The sequence below is a fragment of the Octopus sinensis genome, linkage group LG1 (genome assembly GCF_006345805.1).
Source record: "Octopus sinensis linkage group LG1, ASM634580v1, whole genome shotgun sequence".
In the NCBI taxonomy this organism is placed as follows: Eukaryota; Metazoa; Mollusca; class Cephalopoda; order Octopoda; family Octopodidae; genus Octopus; species Octopus sinensis.
In genome coordinates this window covers 189057555-189081304 of record NC_042997.1, presented here as the reverse complement: position 1 = coordinate 189081304, position 23750 = coordinate 189057555, and the positions used below count along the sequence as shown (strand labels likewise).

The 23750-nt window shown below is 35.7% G+C and overlaps 1 protein-coding gene across 10 annotated transcripts in view; it reads right to left on the bottom strand.

The window, feature by feature from the left end:
- LOC115219484 (protein transport protein Sec16A) overlaps positions 1-23750 on the bottom strand; it is a 163589-nt gene that overhangs the window by 52443 nt on the left and 87396 nt on the right. For 6 of the 10 annotated variants that reach the window (XM_036507765.1, XM_029789666.2, XM_036507760.1 and 3 more), the window contains 10 exons: positions 22473-22493; positions 19643-19766; positions 12882-12998; positions 9479-9564; positions 8493-8697; positions 7797-7935; positions 4561-4803; positions 2806-2903; positions 516-600; positions 275-392 (listed from right to left, as the gene is read on the bottom strand). In XM_036507765.1, coding sequence (XP_036363658.1) covers positions 275-392; positions 516-600; positions 2806-2903; positions 4561-4803; positions 7797-7935; positions 8493-8697; positions 9479-9564; positions 12882-12998; positions 19643-19766; positions 22473-22493 — 1236 coding nt within the window. The remainder of the gene's footprint in view (positions 1-274; positions 393-515; positions 601-2805; positions 2904-4560; positions 4804-7796; positions 7936-8492; positions 8698-9478; positions 9565-12881; positions 12999-19642; positions 19767-22472; positions 22494-23750) is intronic. The other 4 variants (XM_036507759.1, XM_036507761.1, XM_029789672.2 and 1 more) reach the window with 3 other exon arrangements.

Here is a 23750-nt window from a genome sequence, read left to right as displayed (position 1 = left end):
TTTTATTTCACATTGCTCCAGTTCATCCTGCTGTAGAAATGAGTTGCAATGTCACTGGTGCCAAGCTGTATCAGCCTTCACCTTTCCCATGAATAATATCAGTGGCATGGAGAGAGGAGGCTGGTATGGATGGGAAACTGCTGGTCATCTATAAACAACCTTGCTTGGACTTGTGCCTCGGAGGGTAACTTTCTAGGTGCAAGCCCATGGTCATTCATGACTGAAGAAGGTCCTATTCCTATAATTTCACCAAAACAAAAATAATTCCACTTACCTAAAGTATCACCTAAGGTAATGATACTCTTCTTGTCATGATCAGGCCTCATGGAATGATTAGACAGCATCATAGCTAAATGGGGCCGCCAATCACCCCAAGCATCATCACAAAGACTCTGTGTTAAATAAAATAATATTTTAACAAAATGTTAATTATGAAATTCGCAAAAGAACATTAATAAGGAAACAATTACAAGAATAACACTAAACGGTTAAATTATAAATTTCAGTGGACTTACAGTAACAGAAGCAGGTTGCCGACCAGACATAAGCTGATACAAAGTCTGCAGGGGATCATTCATTTTAATAGCACTGTTAGCAAACCTAATATAAAAGTAAAGTAAACTCATTGTCAGAAATGTGGAAACAGTCTTAGTGAAACAGCAAAAATATATTATATCACTATTGAAAATCAGCCTTGATACTATTATTATAATTTATCAAATATACAATAATATTCTTATATTTATTAACCTGTTATTTTAAACATGAACATCAAAAAATACTGGTTCAAGAATCTAAGAGATCTAGCTAAAGTGTCATAGACATGTATGGAAATAAAAACTGTGTGCTGTTTTTCCACGAGTAACCTTTCGAAGCGCCTCCCCCTATTGGGAGTTTTTACTTGTTATATTTTCGTTGTTATCTTGCATTTTTACACGGACTTTTCAAACGGACAAAACCCTTTTTGTAACTTTCATCCTGTATTTTGTCCTTAAATGTTTTATTTGATTTTTGTTAACCCTTGTGGTCAATAAACGAATTTATTATTATTATTATTATTATTACTACTACTATTATTATTATTATTAGCATGCCAGACAAAATACTTAGCAGCTTTTCTTCTGGCTTTATGTTCTGAGTTCAAATTCCATAGAGATCAGCTTTACCTTTCATCCTTTTGAGCTGATAAAATAAGTACCAGTTGAATACTGGGATCAATGAAATTGACTAGACCCCTCCCCCAAATTTCAAGCCTTGTGCCTATAGTAGAAAGGTTTATGATTATTATAAGCCTAACTCTATTAATCTGATCAACAAAGCCCATACTCATTCACATCGTTTATATATATTCAGGGTAAACTTTTGATCATCTGCCTTGTATTGCATTAAACAAACTAAAATACATTATTTCTAGGGACCAATAATATATTTCTTAAGAATTACATCTCTACATCATCATCATCATCATCATCGTTTAGCGTCCGTTTTCCATGCTAGCATGGGTTGGATGGGTCAACTGGGGTCTGTGAAGCTGGAAGGCTTCGTCAGGCCCAGTCAGATCTGGCAGTGTTTCTACGGCTGGATGCCCTTCCTAACGCCAACCACTCCGCGAGTGTAGTGGGTGTTTTTTACGTGCCACCTGCACAGGTGCCAGACAGAGCTGGCGAACGGCCACGAACGGATGGTGCTTTTACGTGTCACCGGCACGGGGCCAGGCGATGCTGGCAACGGACACGAACGGATGGTGCTTTTACGTGCCACCGACACGGGGCCAGACAGAGCTGGCAAACGGCCACGAACGGATGGTGCTTTTACGTGTCACCAGCACGGGGCCAGCCGAGGCTGGCAACGGACACGGACGGATGGTGCTTTTACGTGCCACCGACACGGGGCCAGACAGAGCTGGCAAACAGCCACGAACGGATGGTGCTTTTACGTGTCACCGGCACGGGGCCAGCCGAGGCTGGCAACGAACGCGAACAGATGGTGCTTTTACGTGCCACCGACACGGTTGCCAGACAGAGCTGGCATATAACATTTAAGAACTTTATTATTATGTATATATTTGAGGACCTCTAAAAATGTTACCATTTTCTCTATCATTCTGCTACCTTGCACATGAGAAAGAAAGGCAATTAGAAAAAACTGTTAATGAGGGAGTAAAGAGAAGTGTATATTGATCTATCTAGCTTTCTGATTATCTATCTTTAATACTATATTTAGAACACTGTTTTCTTCATAAAATTTCAATAGGATATTTCAAATTCTTTGCTGCCAGTAATTTGCAGCTAATATTTCAGTGTAACACTTCAAAGTTCTTGGAAATTTCAATATACTCTAATTGGCTATAAAGAGAGAGAGAGACATTCATCAATTGAAGTGGCCAGATTGAACAGGTAATTTTATTGCTCTTGGAGAAGTAAAAGGCAAACTCAACATAATGAGGATTTGAATTCAGAAGTAAGAGAACAGAAATTTCCATTTTAAATACTGTTGCAAGGAATCAATGCCAATATCAATTATACTTATATTACAGGCTACAAAGGAATAAAAAGCAAACAAAACTCTGCCAAAATTTTAATTCAGAACTGTATTTTTTAAAGTATATCTTACATTTTTACTTTCTTTAATACAGAATCAGTTCAAAAGTTAAGCCCATGCCATAATAGGAGCCAAACTATTACAGCTGTAATGCTGCACTGTCTAACAATCACATATTTTGTTAAGTCATTCAACAATTTTACTCTTGTTAATTTAAGATAAAAGTAATTTCATTTCATTAGAAAACAACAATATCAAACATACTTTGTCATAATTTCTGCATGTGTTCTCTTATCCATTTTACTGGCTAAAAACAAGGCATGACCCCAAAGATTATTTTTTGTTGCCCATCGTAAAGCTTCCTGTAAAAAAAAAAGTTTCATTTAGATTTGTTTTAAATAAAAATATTTTTAAAATACCATATCTATATTTGTATAAAAAAGATTTAACAATTTTTTTAATTGATATTTTCCTACACATCTTTCATCCAGAAATGTACACCACACTGACAAAAAATGGCACTCACACAACACCACCCTTTCTGAAAACTTTCTCCTCATTAATTATACAGTCATTTCACTTTTTATTCTATCTTAAAATTGTTTTTCGTTTTTGGATTTGGTTTGCAAGATTCTTTATTTGAGTTCGTGTGTTGAAGCAGATTCTGTTGTGTCTGGGGAGAGTCATTTTCTTTTTGTGCCTTATAATGTAACACACTCACTGGTAAAATTTCCACTTATTTCTTATTTTTATTTTCCTAAACTTTTCGTTGCATCTTGCAACCTTTTCAATAGTTTTGACTCTCTTTAAATTGTTTGTAAAGCCAAATATCAAGTGATTGTGAGGCACTGGTTAATCTACTTGGAATAACTATGACATCAGTTTTACTTTCTCAGATAACTTTAACAGTTTCTGCCAGGCGTACATGAAACATATCTCACACCAAGAACAAGTAGAGCAATACTCTCTACTTATCTTCTCTATGTTTGTGGGTGAATAAAGAGTAAATAATGCCTCTAAAGCATATTCAACCAAGTGATAACAGCGAGAGAAGCATTTTCAAATGGCTACCTCATTAGAATAAAAGAAGTAGTAAAAAGATAACAGAAGAGGAAAAGGAGTGCATACACCAAGAAAGCATGAGGCTACACAATCAGTTTTTCTTTATGCTTACACTAATAGAAAACATATTTGAACAACAAAGATTCAAATTGCACATACTGACTCTACTACTGCGGACTTTAAAATCCAGACTTGAACATTACAAGGAGTAAACGATAAATCTATGATTGTGAGGTGAAAAAAAAAGGCATGGAGGTTGAACATGACAAGTATATACAGTATATGAAAATAATAAAGCATAAAGTAATGAAGAACATTTTATCTCTGAAATTGAGTGAACTGAATGATAAACTTAAAGAAATATAATTTGAAGTTGCTAACAGAAAACTAAAGAAACAAGCCTTAAGTTGAAGTCAACAGCTATATAAATTCCAATAACAATCTTTATAAAATAAAAATAGTATAGGCGTAGGAGTGGCTGTGTGGTAAGTAGCTTCCTTACCAACCACATGGCTCTGGGTTCAGTCCCACTGCGTGGCACCTTGGGCAAGTATCTTCTACTATAGCCTCGGGCCAACCAAAGCCTTGTGAGTGGATTTGGTAGACGGAAACTGAAAAATACCCGTCATATGTTTCTGTGTCTGTGTTTGTCTCCCCAACATTGCTTCACAACCGATGCTGGTGTGTTTACGTTCCCGTAACTTAGCAGTTCAGCAAAAGAGACTGACAGAATAAGTACTAGGCTTACAAAGAATAAGTCATGAGGGCAATTTGCTTGACTAAAGGCAGTGCTCCAGGATGGCCACAGTCAAATGACTGAAACAAGTAAAAGAGTAATCTAGAAACAAAATACCTCATCACAGCCATCATTTACAAACTTGACAATTATTTTGAAAAATAGTTTTTCATTTCGGATGAAATAAAAAAATAACCATTGAAAACAAATGAATTATATACCTTTTTCCTACCATACAGTAAAAGATTTCTAAACCGATCAGTTTTTTCATTCAGGTCCAAACCGCGATTTACTAAAACTCTATCTGAGGTAGTTGTCATTTGGAGAGCACTGTTCTCTTGTGTTGCCGGAGATTGGGTACTTTCTCTTTCACTCTCCGCTTTAGATTCACTGTCTCCATAATCAGATGTATTTGGTACATGATCTTCAAGAAGTAAATCTGCAATATCTGTTCCAACAATCGTCTGAAAATATGATTTGTAAAAACAGTAACATAAATGATTAAAATGTCTGCCAATATTTCATACAATACAAAACAATATAGACTGCGGTTGCTTAGCTTAAGGGTACAGAGTGCTCAACTGGAATTTAAGAGGTACATGGTTTAATTCTCCTTAGCGGCTTTCTGGCCAATTTGTTTCCATTTTCTAAGGGTATTTACCCGATTTTCACAGCTGTTCAAACTGGCAGAATCATTAACCACGAGGTGAGATGTTTAATGGTGTTTCATCCATCTTTACATTTTGAGTTCAAATTCCACTGTCATTGACTTCACCTTTCATCCTTTCAGAGTTGATAAAATAAGTACCAGTTGAGCACTCCTACAAAGCTGCTGGCTTTGTGCCAAAATTTGAAACCAATATTTCATACAAGATAAAGTCAAACAAATGTATATATAGTTTGTGTACAACAAATATATGTGTGCAAATCATTCATCTTTCTATGTCCCATACCCACAAGTGCAAGAGATCATGAGCCTCCAAACTCATATTATAAGGTCAATCTCTCCGTAAACAGCAAGTAAAACCACTGAGTAGCTTCTGGCTCTGTCTTCCCCATACTTCCTTTTCATTTATTCAGCTGTCACCCAGTATTCAAGTTTTTGTCTTTTCAGATGATGCCCAATGAATTTAGCTTGCTACCTCCTTATATTGTTAAAAAGTTTTCTGAAGTTTGTTGTACAGGACACTTTCAGTATTCATCTCAGAAACTACATTTTTGTACCACCAACAGGCTTTTGCACTTGCTTGTTGATGTTCCAGGGAATGATGGGTTCTAGTATATTTCTAAAGACTCGTTCCCTCACACACATATTGATAGCTGTTTCTTTAACAATAAGTTTTTATCTCACCCTATAAACACTAAAACTACAAAACTAGAGAATAGTAATATGCTGTAACACATTAGGGTGTTGGAGTTTATAAGCATTTATCTTAGTATGATGATTCAATAAAGTATGCAGTGATGGTCTGGTTGCTTTATTCAAGGACCTTAAGTTTTAGCAGCTAATAATACATGCTAATAATTAACATATCATTTATATATTGCTCCAACAACTCACAATAAACTTGACTTCCATCTTTCATTTGATTCAACCAGATGTGAATGTATGCTTGTGTGTAGGAAAGAGGAATTTCAACCATGTTTCGTGGTCTGCTACCACAACAGCTCCTTTATAGGATCCAGTTAGCTCAAGACATCATCAGGAGGAACCACATCCGGTTCCGGCCCCTACTCTTCTACCGTTTTGATGGTAGAGGAGTAGGGGCCGAAACCAGATGTGAATGTATGCATGTATGTATATACACACACACGCGCGTGCGTTGCTATCTGCATGTTTACTTCCCAAACCTTTTTACATTTCACCTCATTCACTCTCTGTTATTGTCTCCTTGAATGAGAGATATACAACTCTGCCAAAACATTATTTTCTACCAACTACACAGCTGTGCAATGATATTATAGGTAGAAACAAAAAAGAGTATACACTTGGACTTCAATCATGATAACAATGACTCCTAAATATTTTTGTTATATAATTTTTTTTTTTGTATTTTCCAATTAAATTTTCCCTTTCAGTTAGCAAAGGCCAATAACAAATAGGTTCCAGAATTAAAATTATTTTTACTAATACTTCATTATCAATATTGCTATAATTTAAATTTTTACAACTATTTTTCCTTTTTAGCAATCAAAAGTCAAGCAGATGAAAGAGATCAGAGTAATGTACTGGACACAAAAGCTACCCTACAACATGGACATCTGCCTTACTTATGAATAAACAACGTGATCGTTACCAGCGTCGCCTTACTGGCACTTGTGCCCGTGCTAGTAGGGTGCCAAGAGCATCATCCGGGCGTGATCGTTGCCAGAGCAGCCAACTGGCTTCCGTGCCAGTGGGCACGTAAAAGGGCACCATTCGAGTGTGATCGTTACCAAAATCGTTTTCTGGCACCTGTGCTGGTGGCATGTATAAAAGGATTCGAGCGAGGTCATTGCCAGTACCGCCTGACTGGCCCCCATGCTGTTGGCACATAAAAGCACTCACTACACTCTTGGAGCGGTTGGCGTTAGGAAGGGCATCCAGCTGTAGAAACTCTGCCAGATCAAGACTGGAGCCTGGTGCAGCCATCTGGTTCGCCAGTCCTCAGTCAAAATCATCCAACCCATGCTAGCATGGAAAGTGGACGTTAAACGATGATGATGATGATGATGATGATGATGATGAACACTTGTATCAAGGTTTGGTTAAATGTATGACTCATGTTCAGTAATCCATTAATTTTAATATCATAACCCCTGACACATAATATCCACATATAAAATATAGAAAAGTGAGTTTATGCTTTATAAAACCAAAAACATGCTTGAAAAAATTGTTCGTTTGACATCAGACAACTTTCCTCATCTCATATATTCATCATCACAGATACTGACACATTGTGAAAGTATCTATGATGGAAAAGAAACTAATGTTTCAACCCAAGTTAAAATATAAGTCTTTCCATGTTAGCATGAATTTAGACAGAAATATATTTGAGGCAGGATTTTACAGCCATGTGCTCTTACCATTGTCAATTCCATTTTTTTCTTTTTTTTTTTTTTTCCATAGAGCTTTGAAAGCAGAGACTGATCGGTCATAATGTCAGCATCAGCATCACTTCATTCAAGTACTGATAAGTGTTGAATGTATGAACATTTGCACATGTGTATATATGCATGCATGTGCATAGAAAAGGGCTTTGTGAAATTCCTATCAACCAAATTCCCTCACATGGTATCATTGGTCGGTCCAGGGCTATAATAAAGACACTGACCCTAGATACGACACAGTGGGACAGAACCTAATAGCATGTAGTTGCAAAGCAAACATCTTAACCACACAGCTATATGTATGTATGTATGTACTTGCGTATGTATGTATGTATACTAGGAGAGAGAGAGAGAGAATACTTACGCCATTTTGTTTAATAAGAAGTTCAAGAAATTTCCACAATAAAATTGCAGATTCTCTATCAGTCATTCTCATATTTTCACCATACTCTTTCACTTTAGATTGACAAAATAGTAACACATCATTCTTGTGGGTTTCTCCTCTGGAAAAACATAGTTATAAGAAAACAATTGAAGAAACTTTACACAATACTATAATCAACATTTTAGGAAAAACCTGTTAAGATAATGTCTAAAGTTTAAGATAGCCTATAAATTTTGTTTGATTTAAACAATCACCTCATCAACTTCAACTCTATTTTAAAATCTTATAACTTTCTTATTTTACTCTGGTTTTATAGGGATTTTATTTTCACAATTTTGATAAATAATGTTATCATTATCCTATCATTTTGAAGATTAATGTCTGTCTCAAACTTTTCAATGAACTTTATACCAGTAATTCCACAAGGATCATTAATATCTTATTTCAAATGTTACACACTACTTTCCAATACATAAATAACACCTAATCAAATCATAAGATATATTTGCATCAACAGCTAAGATTTAAAATTCCAACATATTAAAGAACTAAAAAAACAAACCTTGTTTTTCTTTACTAACACTCAAATTCCCAAATGAGACTATTTATACAACTTTCATCAACAAACAATGACACTAAAATCCAGAATCATTTTCTTTGTAATCTTTGACATACCTTATTAAAGGTCCTGGGAAACTGTGCAGTTCTTCAGCTTCTTTTTGGTCTGACAGAACATTTTCTACGCTCATGATTTCAACTGTAGCTGGCTGACCATCAGACGGTAAGTTTGCAGGCACATGGATAAGCTGGCCACTTGGGCCAAACACAGCACAAGTATGAGGAGTAAAAAACTTTGCAGGGGTCATTCGACCTGTAGTTTCTGGAAATAATGTTGAAGACAGAGGTGAAAAACAAAAAAACAACTTAAAAATTTTTTTTTTTTTTCAACATTGTTAAATGCCCTAACTACTTATTTCTTTATTGCCCACAAGGGGATAAACATAGAGGGGACAAACAAGGACAGACAAACGGATTAAGTCGATTATATCGACCCCAGTGCATAACTGGTACTTATTTAATAGATATCGAATGGATGAAAAGCAAAGTCAAACTCGGCGGTATTTGAACTCTGAATGTAAAGACAGACGAAATGCCCCAAAGCATTTTGCCCAGCGTGCTAACATTTCTGCCAGCTCACCGCCTTAACTACTTGTGTGAAACTCATCCTAAACATAAGTACATATAGATAGCAAATATGATCAACCCCAAACCCAGAAAAGCACAAAAGGTGGTCCACAGTATGTAAAGTTATTTCATTAGAATACAACAAAATAGACAAAATAGTTAAAACATCAAATATTGAGGGCCTAAATTCTAAACTACCAGTTCCAATGAAGAAGCTTCCATATGATTGCTCAACCTGCTAGAAATTAGAGCTAAATTTCAATCAAGACAAGATGATCATGGCTAGAATGCCTTTAATCATTGCTCTGTTCAGTTAGGACTACCCTAGGTAACATTCATCAGTTCCATTTACAATTACAACCCTTCTCAAGGTCAAATGATTATTAAGACTTATTTGTAGAAACAACAATTAAAAAAAATGAGCAGAAAAGTGAATTGTTATAAACTGTAATTATATTAACAAAATTAAGTTTTACCTTCAGGTGTTGGCCAGTCTGCAGTTTCATAGTAATTGTAATAAGCCTCATAGTCATACATTTCTGGAAGAGAGCTATACTGACCACTATAAATAGAGATAGTAAAGAGATAGCAATTTCAGACTAAGTTTCAAAGAATGTAAACAGAAATGTAATATACACAATGAAACTAAAATAGCCTCAAATTTTTAATTTATAATGCACAAAACCTGCAAAATTCCCTTTTTTCTTTAATCAACAAAGTAGTTTTGACTTAAATCTTGCAGATATATGTATATACAGTAATATTTTTCCATAAATTAAAGCAAAACAAACCATATTCCTTCTTTTATAAGTAGTAAGTGGCTAACAACATCATTACAGTGCTTTTACTTTTTTTTAGTGATATTCATACATAACCAAGCGAACATGGTTATTTATGAACATCTTATCCTTGAAAGAAGAGTAAAGTTTACTTCATAGTAATAAAGTATATGAAGAAATAAAATAACAAAAGTTCATAAGACATTGGCATAAAAACATTATGACATAAAACTTGAATATGTAAGTACACCTCTTTCTTCCCTATCCTTAACTGTTAATTATTTTGCTTCTTGGAATTCCATTTCCAGTAAATCAGAAATGGGATTTCAAGAAGGAAGGGAAAAAAAAAAAGGAAACAGGAAAACTTTAAATGTCAATAAATGCACCTAACCTGTTGAATAACACATGCAACATCAGGGTTAATTCAAGAGAAAACATTCACAGTTGGTGAAATGTGTGATAAAAAATACCAGCCATATTGTGAAGACATACTTTGTGCATTAACAAGAATAGAAAATGGAAGAGAAAAAAAAGCAAATGACCCAGAGATTGAAGTGAAGATATGTGTGTGTGGTTAGCTGGATGGATGGATATATGTAATGTATATATATATATATATATATATATATATATTATATATATATATATATAATGAAAGAAAAAGGTTTTAAACATATTTTGCTCCATGATAATAGATTTTCATTAAGAGGTTAATTTTTTAAATAAATAAAAAAAGTCATACTGAAGTATATAATATTACAAAACCAAAAAACAAAAAAATAGAATGCTTGATGTATCAATCCTACCATGCTATTATTTAGTTAGTATATGAGACATGTCTGGTTGAAATTAAACAAAAATCAAAACCTCTTCATTTTTTTATTTTGATCCTTCTAATATTTTAGCAATTTGCAACAGCATTTAATAAGAAAATCCACCCAATTTAAGTAAGGTAATTTATAACAAGATTGTTGAGAATAAAAACAAATATCAATGGATTGTTTTTCGTTTTGTTTTTTGGTACATTTTATACAAAAGACTATTTCATTACTTTGTGTTGGTAACATTGTACTTTGAGACATTTTACCAGTGACTTTACTATGCATTGTTGTTTTTTAGCTTAAATTGCATGGTCAAGCGATGGGCAGCTTAATCTTCATTTTTTTAAAGACATTAGGATATATTTTAATACAGTAAAGATATGAAATATAAATGAGTGGCTAGTTTTCACTGGTAAACATTTAGGAAGATATCAAAGGTTAACTTTTTCACTCATCTGAGAGAGAGATAGTGTGTGTGTGTGTCTGTACATAAATACATGTATGCATTTTCGTGTACATGCAACACATGAAATTATGTATGTATATTTATTCATCCAATCATTCATTCATTCTACATCAATTTCCATGTTAGCATGTTCTGGACAAATACCTACTGAAGCAATGTTCTACAGTTGGATACCCTTTCTGCAGCTAACCTTCACCTGTTTTTAGATGATGGATATTTTTTTCTAATTCCATTTGTTTTTGAAAACACAGATTTACAGAACAATATGTTAGCAGAGAATGTCAACAAATGTCACCATTTTTTTTTTCTAGACACTTTTCATGTGAGGATACAGAAATAAAACGTACACACAGATACACAGACATGTGAGTGCATGCATATATATATATATATATATATATTATATGCAGAGAGTTTCCATCCACTGATTACACTCACAAAAAAATAGGTCAGTTTGAGACTACAGTAGAAGACATTTGCCCAAAGTGCAACATCATACATGCACATATATCATCATCATCATCATTTATCTCGCTTTCCATGCTGGCATGGGTTGGACAGTATGTATGTGTATATATATATATAATACATTCACTGCTTCCTTCCAAGGAATCTAATGCTCTTAGCTTAGTTTTTCCTTGGGGCTGGCCAGATTGGAACAATCTTGAATATATTCAGCCGAAATTGCAAAGATAATCTGGTACTCGACTGAGGAAAGAAAACTCCAAGTGACCCATCCTTATTTTCTTTGTATCATCTATCTGGATTATTTGTTGTCCCATTATGTAACACCTAACTATCCAGATGTTTTGCGTTCTTGTCCCATTTTGTATTGTAGAGTGTATGTGTGCATGCACTCTGTTCATGGCTAAGAGTTATTTTGACTCTTATTTCTAGAAATGATGGTGCTAACTTGCACTCTTAGTCACTTTTAGTGATGATTGTATTTGTGCCTTTTGGTTTTAAACTGCATCTATCCACTTTAATAATTTTATATTATTGCAGGGAGGAAAACGGTTTGCATAGAAAACATCTAGGCTTCAAACTCCCATATGCATTCCAAATATCCCCTTCACATGTTCTAGAATACTGAAATTGTTTGCTTTTATTTCTCTCTCTGATCAGTTTTCCAACCCAAACCTTGATGTCATCTGTTTATATTTTCCCTCTAGATTACTTGTTATACCACTTCGTCACAGTCAGAGCTAATTAATAACAACAACAGCAACAACAAAGTTGTATTAGAAACCTGTTTTAATTAAAACAACTTTAGCTAGTTCACTTGTCTTTTTAGTCAAAGCATGACTATCAAATTTCTCATGTGTATGTGTGTGCATGTGTGTTTATGAACTAACACTATAGAGCTACACTAGCCACACTCACAGACATGCACACCCAACTGATTATAAACCAAAACACATACATTAGCCACAATTAAACCCATCACCCAAATTAAACATACATACAAACATACACACACTCTATGATATACAGCACTAGTCACATTCAGTATGCATAGCAGTTATTTATTCCTAATGATGTGAGTTTGACCTCTATAACTGAACCCACTGAAACAGAATGAGCTTTCCATAGGGTCTTTTTGCTAACAAATGAATACATCCATTCTACTCAACACATGTACTGAGTACTAATTTGAATTATAGTCTTTTCAGTTCCATACTGAGTACACTTAGATACACACATATATATATACACACAATTTAAAACTCAAAAACAAAAACTGAACCAAACAGTTACAAAAATATACAGAAAAAAAACAAACAAGCAACAAAAATTAGGGGTTAAAACTTACATAGGTCCTCGAGATGAGGGTTCTTGTAATGGGGTGTGTGTACGAGATTGCTCTCGACTTGGACGACTATAATTTTCATAGTCATCGTAACTACCAGCACCAAAGTACTCCTCATACCTGAAAGCAATGGGCTTGTTAGTATAGCTTCCCAATCAGCCATGCACCAATAGTAATAAAAGCAGATAGTGGGTGAAAGTAAACAATAAAATCTGAAATGTTCGGACTTGACAATTGTGTCCCTGAAAGATATCTTTTCTCTTTTTAATTATATCTTCATAAATCATATGAAAAACATTTTTTTTTAAATTCTATCTGTCAAATATTTAATCTCAAAACTATTACAGGAAAGACTCATACTTTAGCAGTTATGTGCATTAAAGCCGGAGTTTATTTCGTTTCACCAAAAGTAAATATTTCATAGTTTCTGTATATTTACTTTGTTTGATATGGCAAAATCTGCCTGCTGTACGCATGAATGTATGCATGTATTTTATACATGTATCTATATCTATAAGTAATCGTGTGTGTGTGTGTGTGTGTGTGTGTGTGTGTGTGTATCATCATCATCATCATCATCATTTAACGTCCGCTTTCCATGCTAGCATGGGTTGGACGGTTCAACTGGGGTCTGGGGAGCCCGAAAGCTGCACCAGTCCAGTCAGATCTGGCAGTGTTTCTACAGCTGGATGCCCTTCCTAACGCCAACCACTCCGAGAGTGTAGTGGGTGATTTTATGTGCCACCGACACAGGTGCCAGACGAGGCTGGCAAACGGCCACGCTCGGATGGTGTTTTTATGTGCCACCGACACAGGTGCCAGACGAGGCTGGCAGACGGCCACGCTCGGATGGTGTTTTTATGTGCCACCGACACAGGTGCCAGACGAGGCTGGCAGACGGCCACGCTCGGATGGTGTTTTTATGTGCCACCGACACAGGTGCCAGACGAGGCTGGCAGACGGCCACGCTCGGATGGTGTTTTTATGTGCCACCGACACAGGTGCCAGATGAGGCTGGCAAACGGCCACGATCGGATGGTGCTTGTTACGTGCCCACAGCACGGAGGCCAGTCGATGCGGTACTGGCTACGGCCACGTTCGGATGGTTTTCTTATGTGCCACGTGCCACCGGCACTGGTACCACAAAGATACAAATTCCATTGATGTTCATCTATTTTGATTTGTTTTGATTTGATTTTCACTTGTCTCAACAGGTCTTCACAAGTGTCACAAGAAGGAAGGTATGCACAGGTGGACTGACTACGTCCCAGGTAGGGGCCATGGGTTATGGCCTGACTAGTCTTGCCGGGTCTTCGGATGGTGTTTTTATGTGCCACCGACACAGGTGCTAGATGAGGCTGGCGAACGGCCACGATCGGATGGTGTTTGTCATGTGCCCACCGCACTGACTACGGCACTGATGGATTCTTGTGTGCCACAGGCACTGGTACCACAGGATACAAATTCCATTGATGTTCATCTATTTTGTCTATTTTGATTTGATTTGATTTTCACTTGCCTCAACCGGTCTTCACAAGTGTCACAAGAAGGAAGGTATGCACAGGTGGACTGACTAGTCTTGCCGGGTCTTCGGAAGGTGTTTTTATGTGCCACCGACACAGGTGCCAGATGAGGCTGGCGAACGGCCATGATCGGATGGTGTTTGTTACGTGCCCACAGCACGGAGGCCGGTCGATGCGGAACTGGCTACGGCCACGTTCGGATGGTTCTCTTGTGTGCCACCGGCACTGGTACCACAAAGTGTGTGCCACCGGCACTGGTACCACAAAGATACAGATTCCATTGATGTTCATCTATTTTGATTTGTTTTGATTTGATTTTCACTTGCCTCAACAGGTCTTCACAAGTGTCACAAGAAGGAAGGTATGCACAGGTGGACTGACTACGTCCCAGGTAGGGGCCATGGGTTATGGCCTGACTAGTCTTGCCGGGTCTTCGGATGGTGTTTTTATGTGCCACCGACACAGGTGCTAGATGAGGCTGGCGAACGGCCACGATCGGATGGTGTTTGTCATGTGCCCACAGCACGGAGGCCAGTCGATGCGGTACTGGCTACGGCCACTTTCGGATGGTTTTCTCTTGTGTGCCACCGGCACTGGTACCACAAAGATACAAATTCCATTGATGTTCATCTATTTTGATTTGTTTTGATTTGATTTTGATTTGATTTTCACTTGCCTCAACAGGCCTTCACAAGTATCACAAGGAGGAAGGTATGCACAGGTGGACTGACTACGTCCCAGGTAGGGGCCATGGTTTATGGCCTGACTAGTCTTGCCGGGTCTTCGGAAGGTGTTTTTATGTGCCACCGACACAGGTGCTAGATGAAGCTGGCGAACGGCCACGACCGGATGGTGTTTGTTATGTGCCCACAGCACGATGGCCAGTGATGCGGTACTGACTACGGCCATGTTCGGATGGATTCTTGTGTGCCACCGGCACTGGTACCACAAGCGGTACTGACTACTTTTTATGTGCCACCGACACAGGTGCTAGATGAGGCTGGCGAACGGCCACGACCGGATGGTGTTTGTTATGTGCCCACAGCACAATGGCGAGTGATGCGGTACTGACTACGGCCACGTTCGGATGGATTCTTGTGTGCCACCGGCACTGGTACCACAAGCGGTACTGACTACGGCCACGTTCGGATGGATTCTTGTGTGCCACCGGCACTGGTACCACAAGGATACAAATTCCATTGATGTTCATCTATTTTGATTTGTTTTGATTTGATTTGATTTTCACTTGCCTCAGCAGGTCTTCACAAGTGTCACAAGAAGGAAGGTATGTACAGGTGGACTGACTACGTCCCAGGTAGGGCCCACGGGTTATGACCTGACTAGTCTTGCCGGGTCTTCGGATGGTGTTTTTATGTGCCACCATGTTCCCACAGCACGGAGGCCAGTCGATGCGGTACTGGCTACGGCCACGTTCGGATGGTTTTCTTGTGTGCCACAGGCACTGGTACCACAAAGATACAAATTCCATTGATGTTCATCTATTTTGATTGATTTACACTTGCCTCAGCAGGTCTTCACAAGTGTCACAAGAAGGAAGGTATGCACAGGTGGATCGACTACGTCCCAGGTAGGGGCCACGGGATATGGCCTGACTAGTCCTGCCGGGTCCTATATATACACACACACATACATACAGGTATGTATATATATTTGAATGTATATACGCAGTGAAGCTTTACAATACTGTCATATTTGTATCGACTGCTATTTCCAGTAAATATTGGCGCCTTGTTGTACCACTCATCTGTATTTATAGTTATACTTCTACCCTTATAGGGCTTTATTTTACTGTATTTATTTTATTACCCTTATGAGGTTTTATTTTTATTTTATTGTATTTTTTCATTGAAAACCTTTTCACTCTTCTCGTTCTTTTAACAACTAAGCGTTCAGGCGAGTGTACTGGCATTGATGTGGCAACATTTGAAATCTTGTCTAGGTAAATGCAGCTGATGAAGACTGATCAAATTTACATTGACAAACGTATTTGAAGAGTCAGAAACCGGTCCTGCATTATCCAATTCTGGGTTGTCCATTTATCGAATGTTCTTCCTAGAGGTAAAACAAATTTTTCATGTTTGTTGCACTCACACGTCTTTGCCAGTATATACGCAGTGAAGCTTTACAATAACATCGTATTTGTATCGACTGCTATTTCCAGTAAATATTGATGCCTTGTTGTACCACTCATCTGTATTTATATATATATATATATATATGAAATCTAGCCCCACATCTGATGGCATTTTTACACTGCCCTCATTCTAACTTAAAAAGTTTATGCATGCACACGATGCCTCTATGTGTCCCACTGTTAAGAGTTAGTAAGATAAGTCCTGATTATACATATAGATTAGACATCAGCAAACAAATACATTACACAACTCTTTAACTGTGCATGTACCAATACAAAAATTTCAAACAGGACGCATTTCTGAATGAGGATTGAGCAAAACAGTGGTCAGCACTATCACAGTAGCCAATACTGTGAATAAAATAAAAGAGAAAGCAATGCTTCAGGATGAAATAAATTGATGACAAGAAATTTGTCAAGTAACAGTACAATTAAGTGTTGAGATTTCAGATTTGATTTTAAAATTCTTAAACTGAATGTCCAAAGCAAAAATTTATATAAAACACCAAAAACACAAGTTCCGGGTGAAGAGCAAATAAAAGTATAAAAGCCACCAACACCATAACTTTATTTAAAAAGAATATAAAAAAATATATATTGTGAAATATAAGAGAAATATTTTAAACATGCACTCAAAATAGCAAACATGCAAGCATCCTGTTGTATTTGATAATGCTGAAAATAACCAAGTATATCCAGAAAAATGTAAAAGATTGCTAAAAGGTCTTTTTATGTTGCTAACTCTTTTATGATCCTATTTCTACAAGTTTCGATATATTTTTCTACTCTGTTAAACTTCAATATAAATTCTCTCAGAATAACTGAAAGTTAAATTATTTGGTAAATTAACTGAGTCAGTCTTTGTTTCTAAAGATAAACGTTTAAAACTTTTTTTCTATCAATGAGTCCTCCCATGATAATGGTAAAAGTAAATTGTACGTATTTTGCTCGTTTGGTTCTTGGATGCAAACTAAAATCTTGTTTTGAAGTATGCACAATTAAGTCAGAACTTTCCATCATAATTTTACGCAATAAAATTTTATCCTTATGTTAAAAACACCAATTTGATATAGAAATGCACCTAAAAATTAGTTATTTAACTAATTCATTCCAAATTCTTATTGTTTTCAAAATTAAACAAGACATAAGCATATGAAAATTTACAGATTAAAAATGGAAAGCAGTGAAAGACTATAAAAACATTGCAGACTAGCCATAAGAGCTGATGAAAATTTTATTAATACCCAAAATGAATTTTAAATAATTGACAAAATAAAGACACTCATTACACAGAACGATAACAATATTTTTTCACTTCCAAATATTCATTACTTTTGTTCATGACAAGCAGAACAACTTGTATGTCAACCAATTTAACAGGACTTCCTTGGACCTAATAGTAACTTTTTTTTTTTTCCTAAATTACTTCAGTTAAAATTAACAAGATTATTATTCATCTTATCAGTAACAGCTAAAACCTGGAACCTTATGACATTGCATTCTCATATTTGGGAGTTGTACCACCTCCAATCACAGTCATCTGTTCAATCAATAAAACCTTCTTTCTGCCTCAGTTCAGAATTTGTAAGCTACTCTTTATCTTCAATTAAACTAATATCTACTATTCACTTTTCACTTTATTCCCCATATTCTATGATTTTCTGTAATATTCTCCATATTCTACCTATACAACTCCTATTACTTTTACATACTCCTACATTACATAAACACAATAACAGTACCAATCTTGCCTATCCCAATTTATTTCACTGCACATCAGATTACTGAAAGGCCATTCCTTAAAATACAATACAATTTATCAAATTCAAACTACAATTAAATTAATAATAATAATAATAATAATAATAATAATAATAATAATAACTGGTTACAACAAGGGTTCCAGTTGATCCGATCAACAGAACAGCCTGCTCATGAAATTAATGTGCAAGTGGCTGAGTACTCCACAAACATGTGTACTCAATGTAGTTCTCAAGGAGATTCAGCATGACACAGAATGTGACTACGAGACTCAGCAAGACACAGAGTGTGACTACGAGACTCAGCAAGACACAGAGTATAATTCAGCATGACAAAGAGTGTGACTATTCATTTTCGCTAACTGAGCAACATGAAAATAAAGCGGCTTGCTCAAGGACACAATGAACCACTGGGAATTGAACTGATAACCTTAAGGTTCTGATCTGAATACCCTAACCTGTCCTTTAGCTGTCCTGTACATTATATATTTCTTTGGTGTCCATGCATCATATATGATGCATGGATGCCTTTCCCAATTTTTCACAACCACTAGGGTAACTTGGGACTTTGAAAGGAAAGCTTTATAATACTCAGAACATATGAAACAAGAACTAACCAGAAGTCTGAAAACAAGCATGAATGTCTAGGACAAACTTATGAAAATGCTTTGGACAGACAAAGGGTTAATAGATATATGAATTGCCTACATTCCCACAAATGCAATTTGTAAATTTTGCATAAGATAAAGAAAAAAGATAATTTTAGCAACAGATGTTTCATTACACCGTATCTTGACATTTGTTTTAACTTTAAATTAACTATTATTAAATAATTTTGATAAACAACTACCAATACACCAAAAAGTTTTAACCTTGAATAATTAAAGATTAAGTTACTCTGTATGAAATAAGCTTATCAATGTTTATAAGTAACAAAATTTCAAAGATAATGTCAAAAGTACCTTGTTAGTATCACATGCTAAATTGACAAAAAAGTGTTTAGTCAACTACATTCCATTCAGATTTCCCTTTGTATATCAAAATGCCTTAAATATGATTCAGATTTTTAGGCAGAGGTTCACCCACTATAATTTAACCAATATTAATTTAAATAAAATAAAAATACAAGCAACACAAATACAAACATAACATATTTATATATTATAAAGTACATTTAAGCTTTTTGTAAAACAGACATACAAAAGAATTATAAAAATTATTTTAAATTATCAAAAATCTCAGAGAAAATATATTTTGTGCACATTACCTTATGAGATTACTTAGAAAATATTGTTAAAGATATTAATAAAAAAAAACTCCACTCACCTTGCTTTTTCTTGATAGTAGCGGTTATAGTAGGATTCTGCATCTTCATAGTATCCTGGTCCATAACGGCCTCGATAGTAGTTATAGTAGGCTGCATTTCTATTATAATAACTTGGGTCATAATCTAGCAAAAGAAAAGTTACTTGTTCTAAAGAATCGATACATTTAGAACTTAAAGTTTCAACAAGTAAAACTAAGGTTAAAATTTAAAATACTTGAATAACCCTAATCTATGGCCAATGAGAATATTTTCAGAATAGGTAATAATTACAGAAATATTCGTTAATTCAAAAGAATATGTTGATAAAAATAAGAATAATTGTGACTTTGTATATTAAAACAGTATGGCATCACATTTCGGTATGAAGACATTAAAGGCAATGAATGGTGAAATATCTTGGAATAAATTGAAAGATACAGAGAATTGAAAACTCTAAATCCCTTCTTAGCCCCAAACAACTAATGAACAAATTAGAATGTTACATATTTCAGCCCTCAGTCATCTATTATTATCATTATAATCATTATGAATTTTCCATGTAGGCTATGCAGTCCCTCTGATTTGATCCCATAGCATGGCACCTTGAGCAAGAATCCTCTATCATAGCCTTGAAGCCACCAATGTTTTTAAATGAAATCTGGTTGACAAAAATTGTGCAGAAGTTCCTTGCATGTGTGTGTATATATACTTGCATACGCATTCTTCAACAATGTGTATCAGCAACAACGGAGCACTCGCACAAAATGTCTTGTAGCACTTCTTTCCAAGTTGCATAGACACCTGTTTGACACTCTCACCATCAAAAATGCAAGGAACCAGTGGAGACTGTCCATTGGAAATCTACATCCAATGATTTTGTTGTCACGTTATCATGACAGAACGGAATCAGCTCTGACCTACCATATTTATCTAATATGAATAAATAACTCTCGGAGTGGTTGGCATCAGGAAGGGCATCCAGCTGTAGAAACTCTGCCAGATCAAGATTGAAACCTTGTATTATGGTGTTTTGAAAAGAATGTTTAGTTAGTTATATTATAATCGCTACATAAAATATCCTGAAAAAGTTCAAGTATCCTAATTAAAACAAAAAGCAAAACCAAAAGTGATCTTTCAACTTTACTAGTACAGGCCATAGAAGTGCATTTGCTGTAAAGTCAATATTGTGAAAATTAGATGATCATTTCGTTTTTTCCCTGCAAAATCAATTTATAATGATAACAGCAGTGTACTTAAGTTCATAATTTTGCTGTTCAGTTTGCACAGTGATGCACACATGATCATGTTGTCAATGAAGAACAAAGATTTATTTAAACATGAGTTTAAAAAAAAAACACTTATGTTTTCAAGAAGCCTGTATAAAAAGAAAAAAACTTCATATAGAGCTTTAGGCTTTTGAACATCAGACATTCAGTGTCAGGTAATTAAAAATTGATTTTCTTTTTATCGAGTTAACCCTTTAGCATTTGAAAGGCCATATCTGGCCCAAATATTGTTTTATGTTCAAACTGACCAGATCCAACCTCTTACACCTACCCTACACTTAAATTCTACAAATCGCATCATGGAAATCTTGAAGCTATGATATAATGCAAGATTAATCCAAAATGGTGTAAATAAATAAGCATTACATTTGACAGAGCAATCTGAATGCTAAAAGGATTTTAAAAATTTTCTTCTTAACTGGAAATCTAAATAAAGCAAAAAAGTATATTTAAAATATACTCCATCAAGTGTTCCATATGTAATTTTATGGGAAATAAATTATATTGACACTATTCTTAGATAGTATTTTATTTATAACATAAAATTATGTCTAGATAAAAACAGAAAAGAGTTCCATTGCCACCACTGTATATTTTGATTTCTGATTATTTGGTATCAATAATTATGAGTAAAATTCTGCTTTATTTATTCAGATATTGATCAATACAATTTCCAATAAGGGCAACCATGCATGGTAACTATTGTAAATGACAGTATTGTATATTTGTGAAACACAGTTTCAGCATTTATAAACTCTTCATTACACATCAGTTAGCTTAGGCAATAGACATAACTCACTTTTGGGCATGCTATCCTTAATATGACCATGCACTAGAGGCCAGGAAAAATGAGTAACATTTAGTACTTGTGCATAACGCACAGCCCTAATTTTTAGGTTAAAACTGGGAGGAGGGTGTACATAAGACTGTACTCAGAAACTGCAAAAAGGAAACTAAATATGGCAAAGCATTTAGCTTGGTGCTCTACTGTCAATCATCTTTATCATTATAACCAAAATATTTACTCTAAGTAACTGAATTCCAACAAATACTTAACAGAAAAATAAGTGTTGACTATTTCAAGTTTCATAAAAATTTTATAAATACAATGAAAATCACTTGATTGTATATGTTAACAATTTATACCCAGTTTGCTATTCTAGCACAAGTTGAATGGTTTTGCAAAAATGGAACATTCTCATTATTTGATACTCATAACAAAATATGTATTCATGCATCCTTAAAGAAAGAAACTATCTGATAAATGTATTACAGATAGAAACCACAACCAGGAAAAAAGAAATGCATTTGCAAACAAAGATAGATGTATTGACAAACATACAGCTGAGAAAGATTTGAATACAAGAATAAGCAGATATCTTACTGGATATTGAGAACTTAAAGGGGAGAAAATATCAAAGATCAATTATTTGCAGAAGATGGAGATTTGAATTGAGAAGATCTTCCAAAAACTTTGAAAGTGATAGAGACAGGCAGGAATGCTCTACTGCTCTATGTGCCAATGCAAAAAAGATTCTGGTTGAGAATCTATGGACTTACATACCTTTCCTATGATACCTGCGGCCTGCAATTATTCAGAAAATCCATCAAGTAAATCCTTTGGAATGTTACAAGGAAATTTATATACTTACCGATTTTTATCTAATTACACAATCAAATGAGACAAATGATTCGCAATAATACCCCTACTATTAATTCAATGACCAAAAATTTCAATAGATTCCATATTAGTTTAATAGTAGGGCTATAGCTGCAAGGTTCAGGATTTAATGAACTAAAATTATAATAATTTTAGCTCAGTTGTCCTTGATAAATTTGAAAAGTTAAGGATTCGAGCGAGGTCGTTGCCAGTACTGCCTGACTGGCCCCCGTGCCGGTGGCACGTAAAAAGCACCCACTATACTCTCGGAGTGGTTGGCGTTAGGAAGGGCATCCAGCTGTAGAAACTCTGCCAAATCAAGATTGGAGTCTGGTGCAGCCATCTGGTTCACCAGCCCTCAGTCAAAATCGTCCAACCTATGCTAGCATGGAAAGTGGACGTTAAACGATGATGATAATGACCTCTTCAGCTCACCTCTAATTTATAAACAAAATAATCCAATTCTATTTTTTCAAACACTTAACATTCTTTTTTAAAAAATTCAAGAAAGTAATAAAGCACTAATTGGGAAAAACATGCCACAGAAGTTCAAAACCGTATATCAAATAAATTGCACTTAAATAATCTTTTCTAGATTTACATTCCTCTAGAATTGTCATTTTAGTCATATTTTCCATCCTTCAGTTTAAAATGAACACTAACAATACTAACCTCTTCGATTCTCAAGACTTGATCATACCTACATATTAAGAGATTCTAAAGGGGTAATAAATACTATTACATCATTAATCTCCTCATTAAAACAAATGAAACAATGAAACTACAATTTCATTAGTAAAAATATACTATTACTGTTATTTTGAATTGTAAAGCACCAACCGTTCGTGGCCGTTGCCAGCCTACCCTGGCACCTGTGCCAGTGGCACCTAAAAACCACCATCCGTACATGGCCAATGCCAGCGCTGCCTTGACTGGCTTCCGTGCCGGTGGCATGTAAAAAGCACCAACCATTCGTGGCCAGCCTACCCTGGCACGTAAAAAGCACCATCCGAACGTGGCCGATGCCAGCGCCACCTTGACTGGCTTCCATGTAGGTGGCACGTAAAAACCACCAACTGATCGTGGCCATCACAAGCCTCCCCTGGCACGTAAAAAGCATCCACTACACTCACGGAGTGGTTGGCGTTAGGAAGGGCATCCAGCTGTAGAAACACTGCCAGA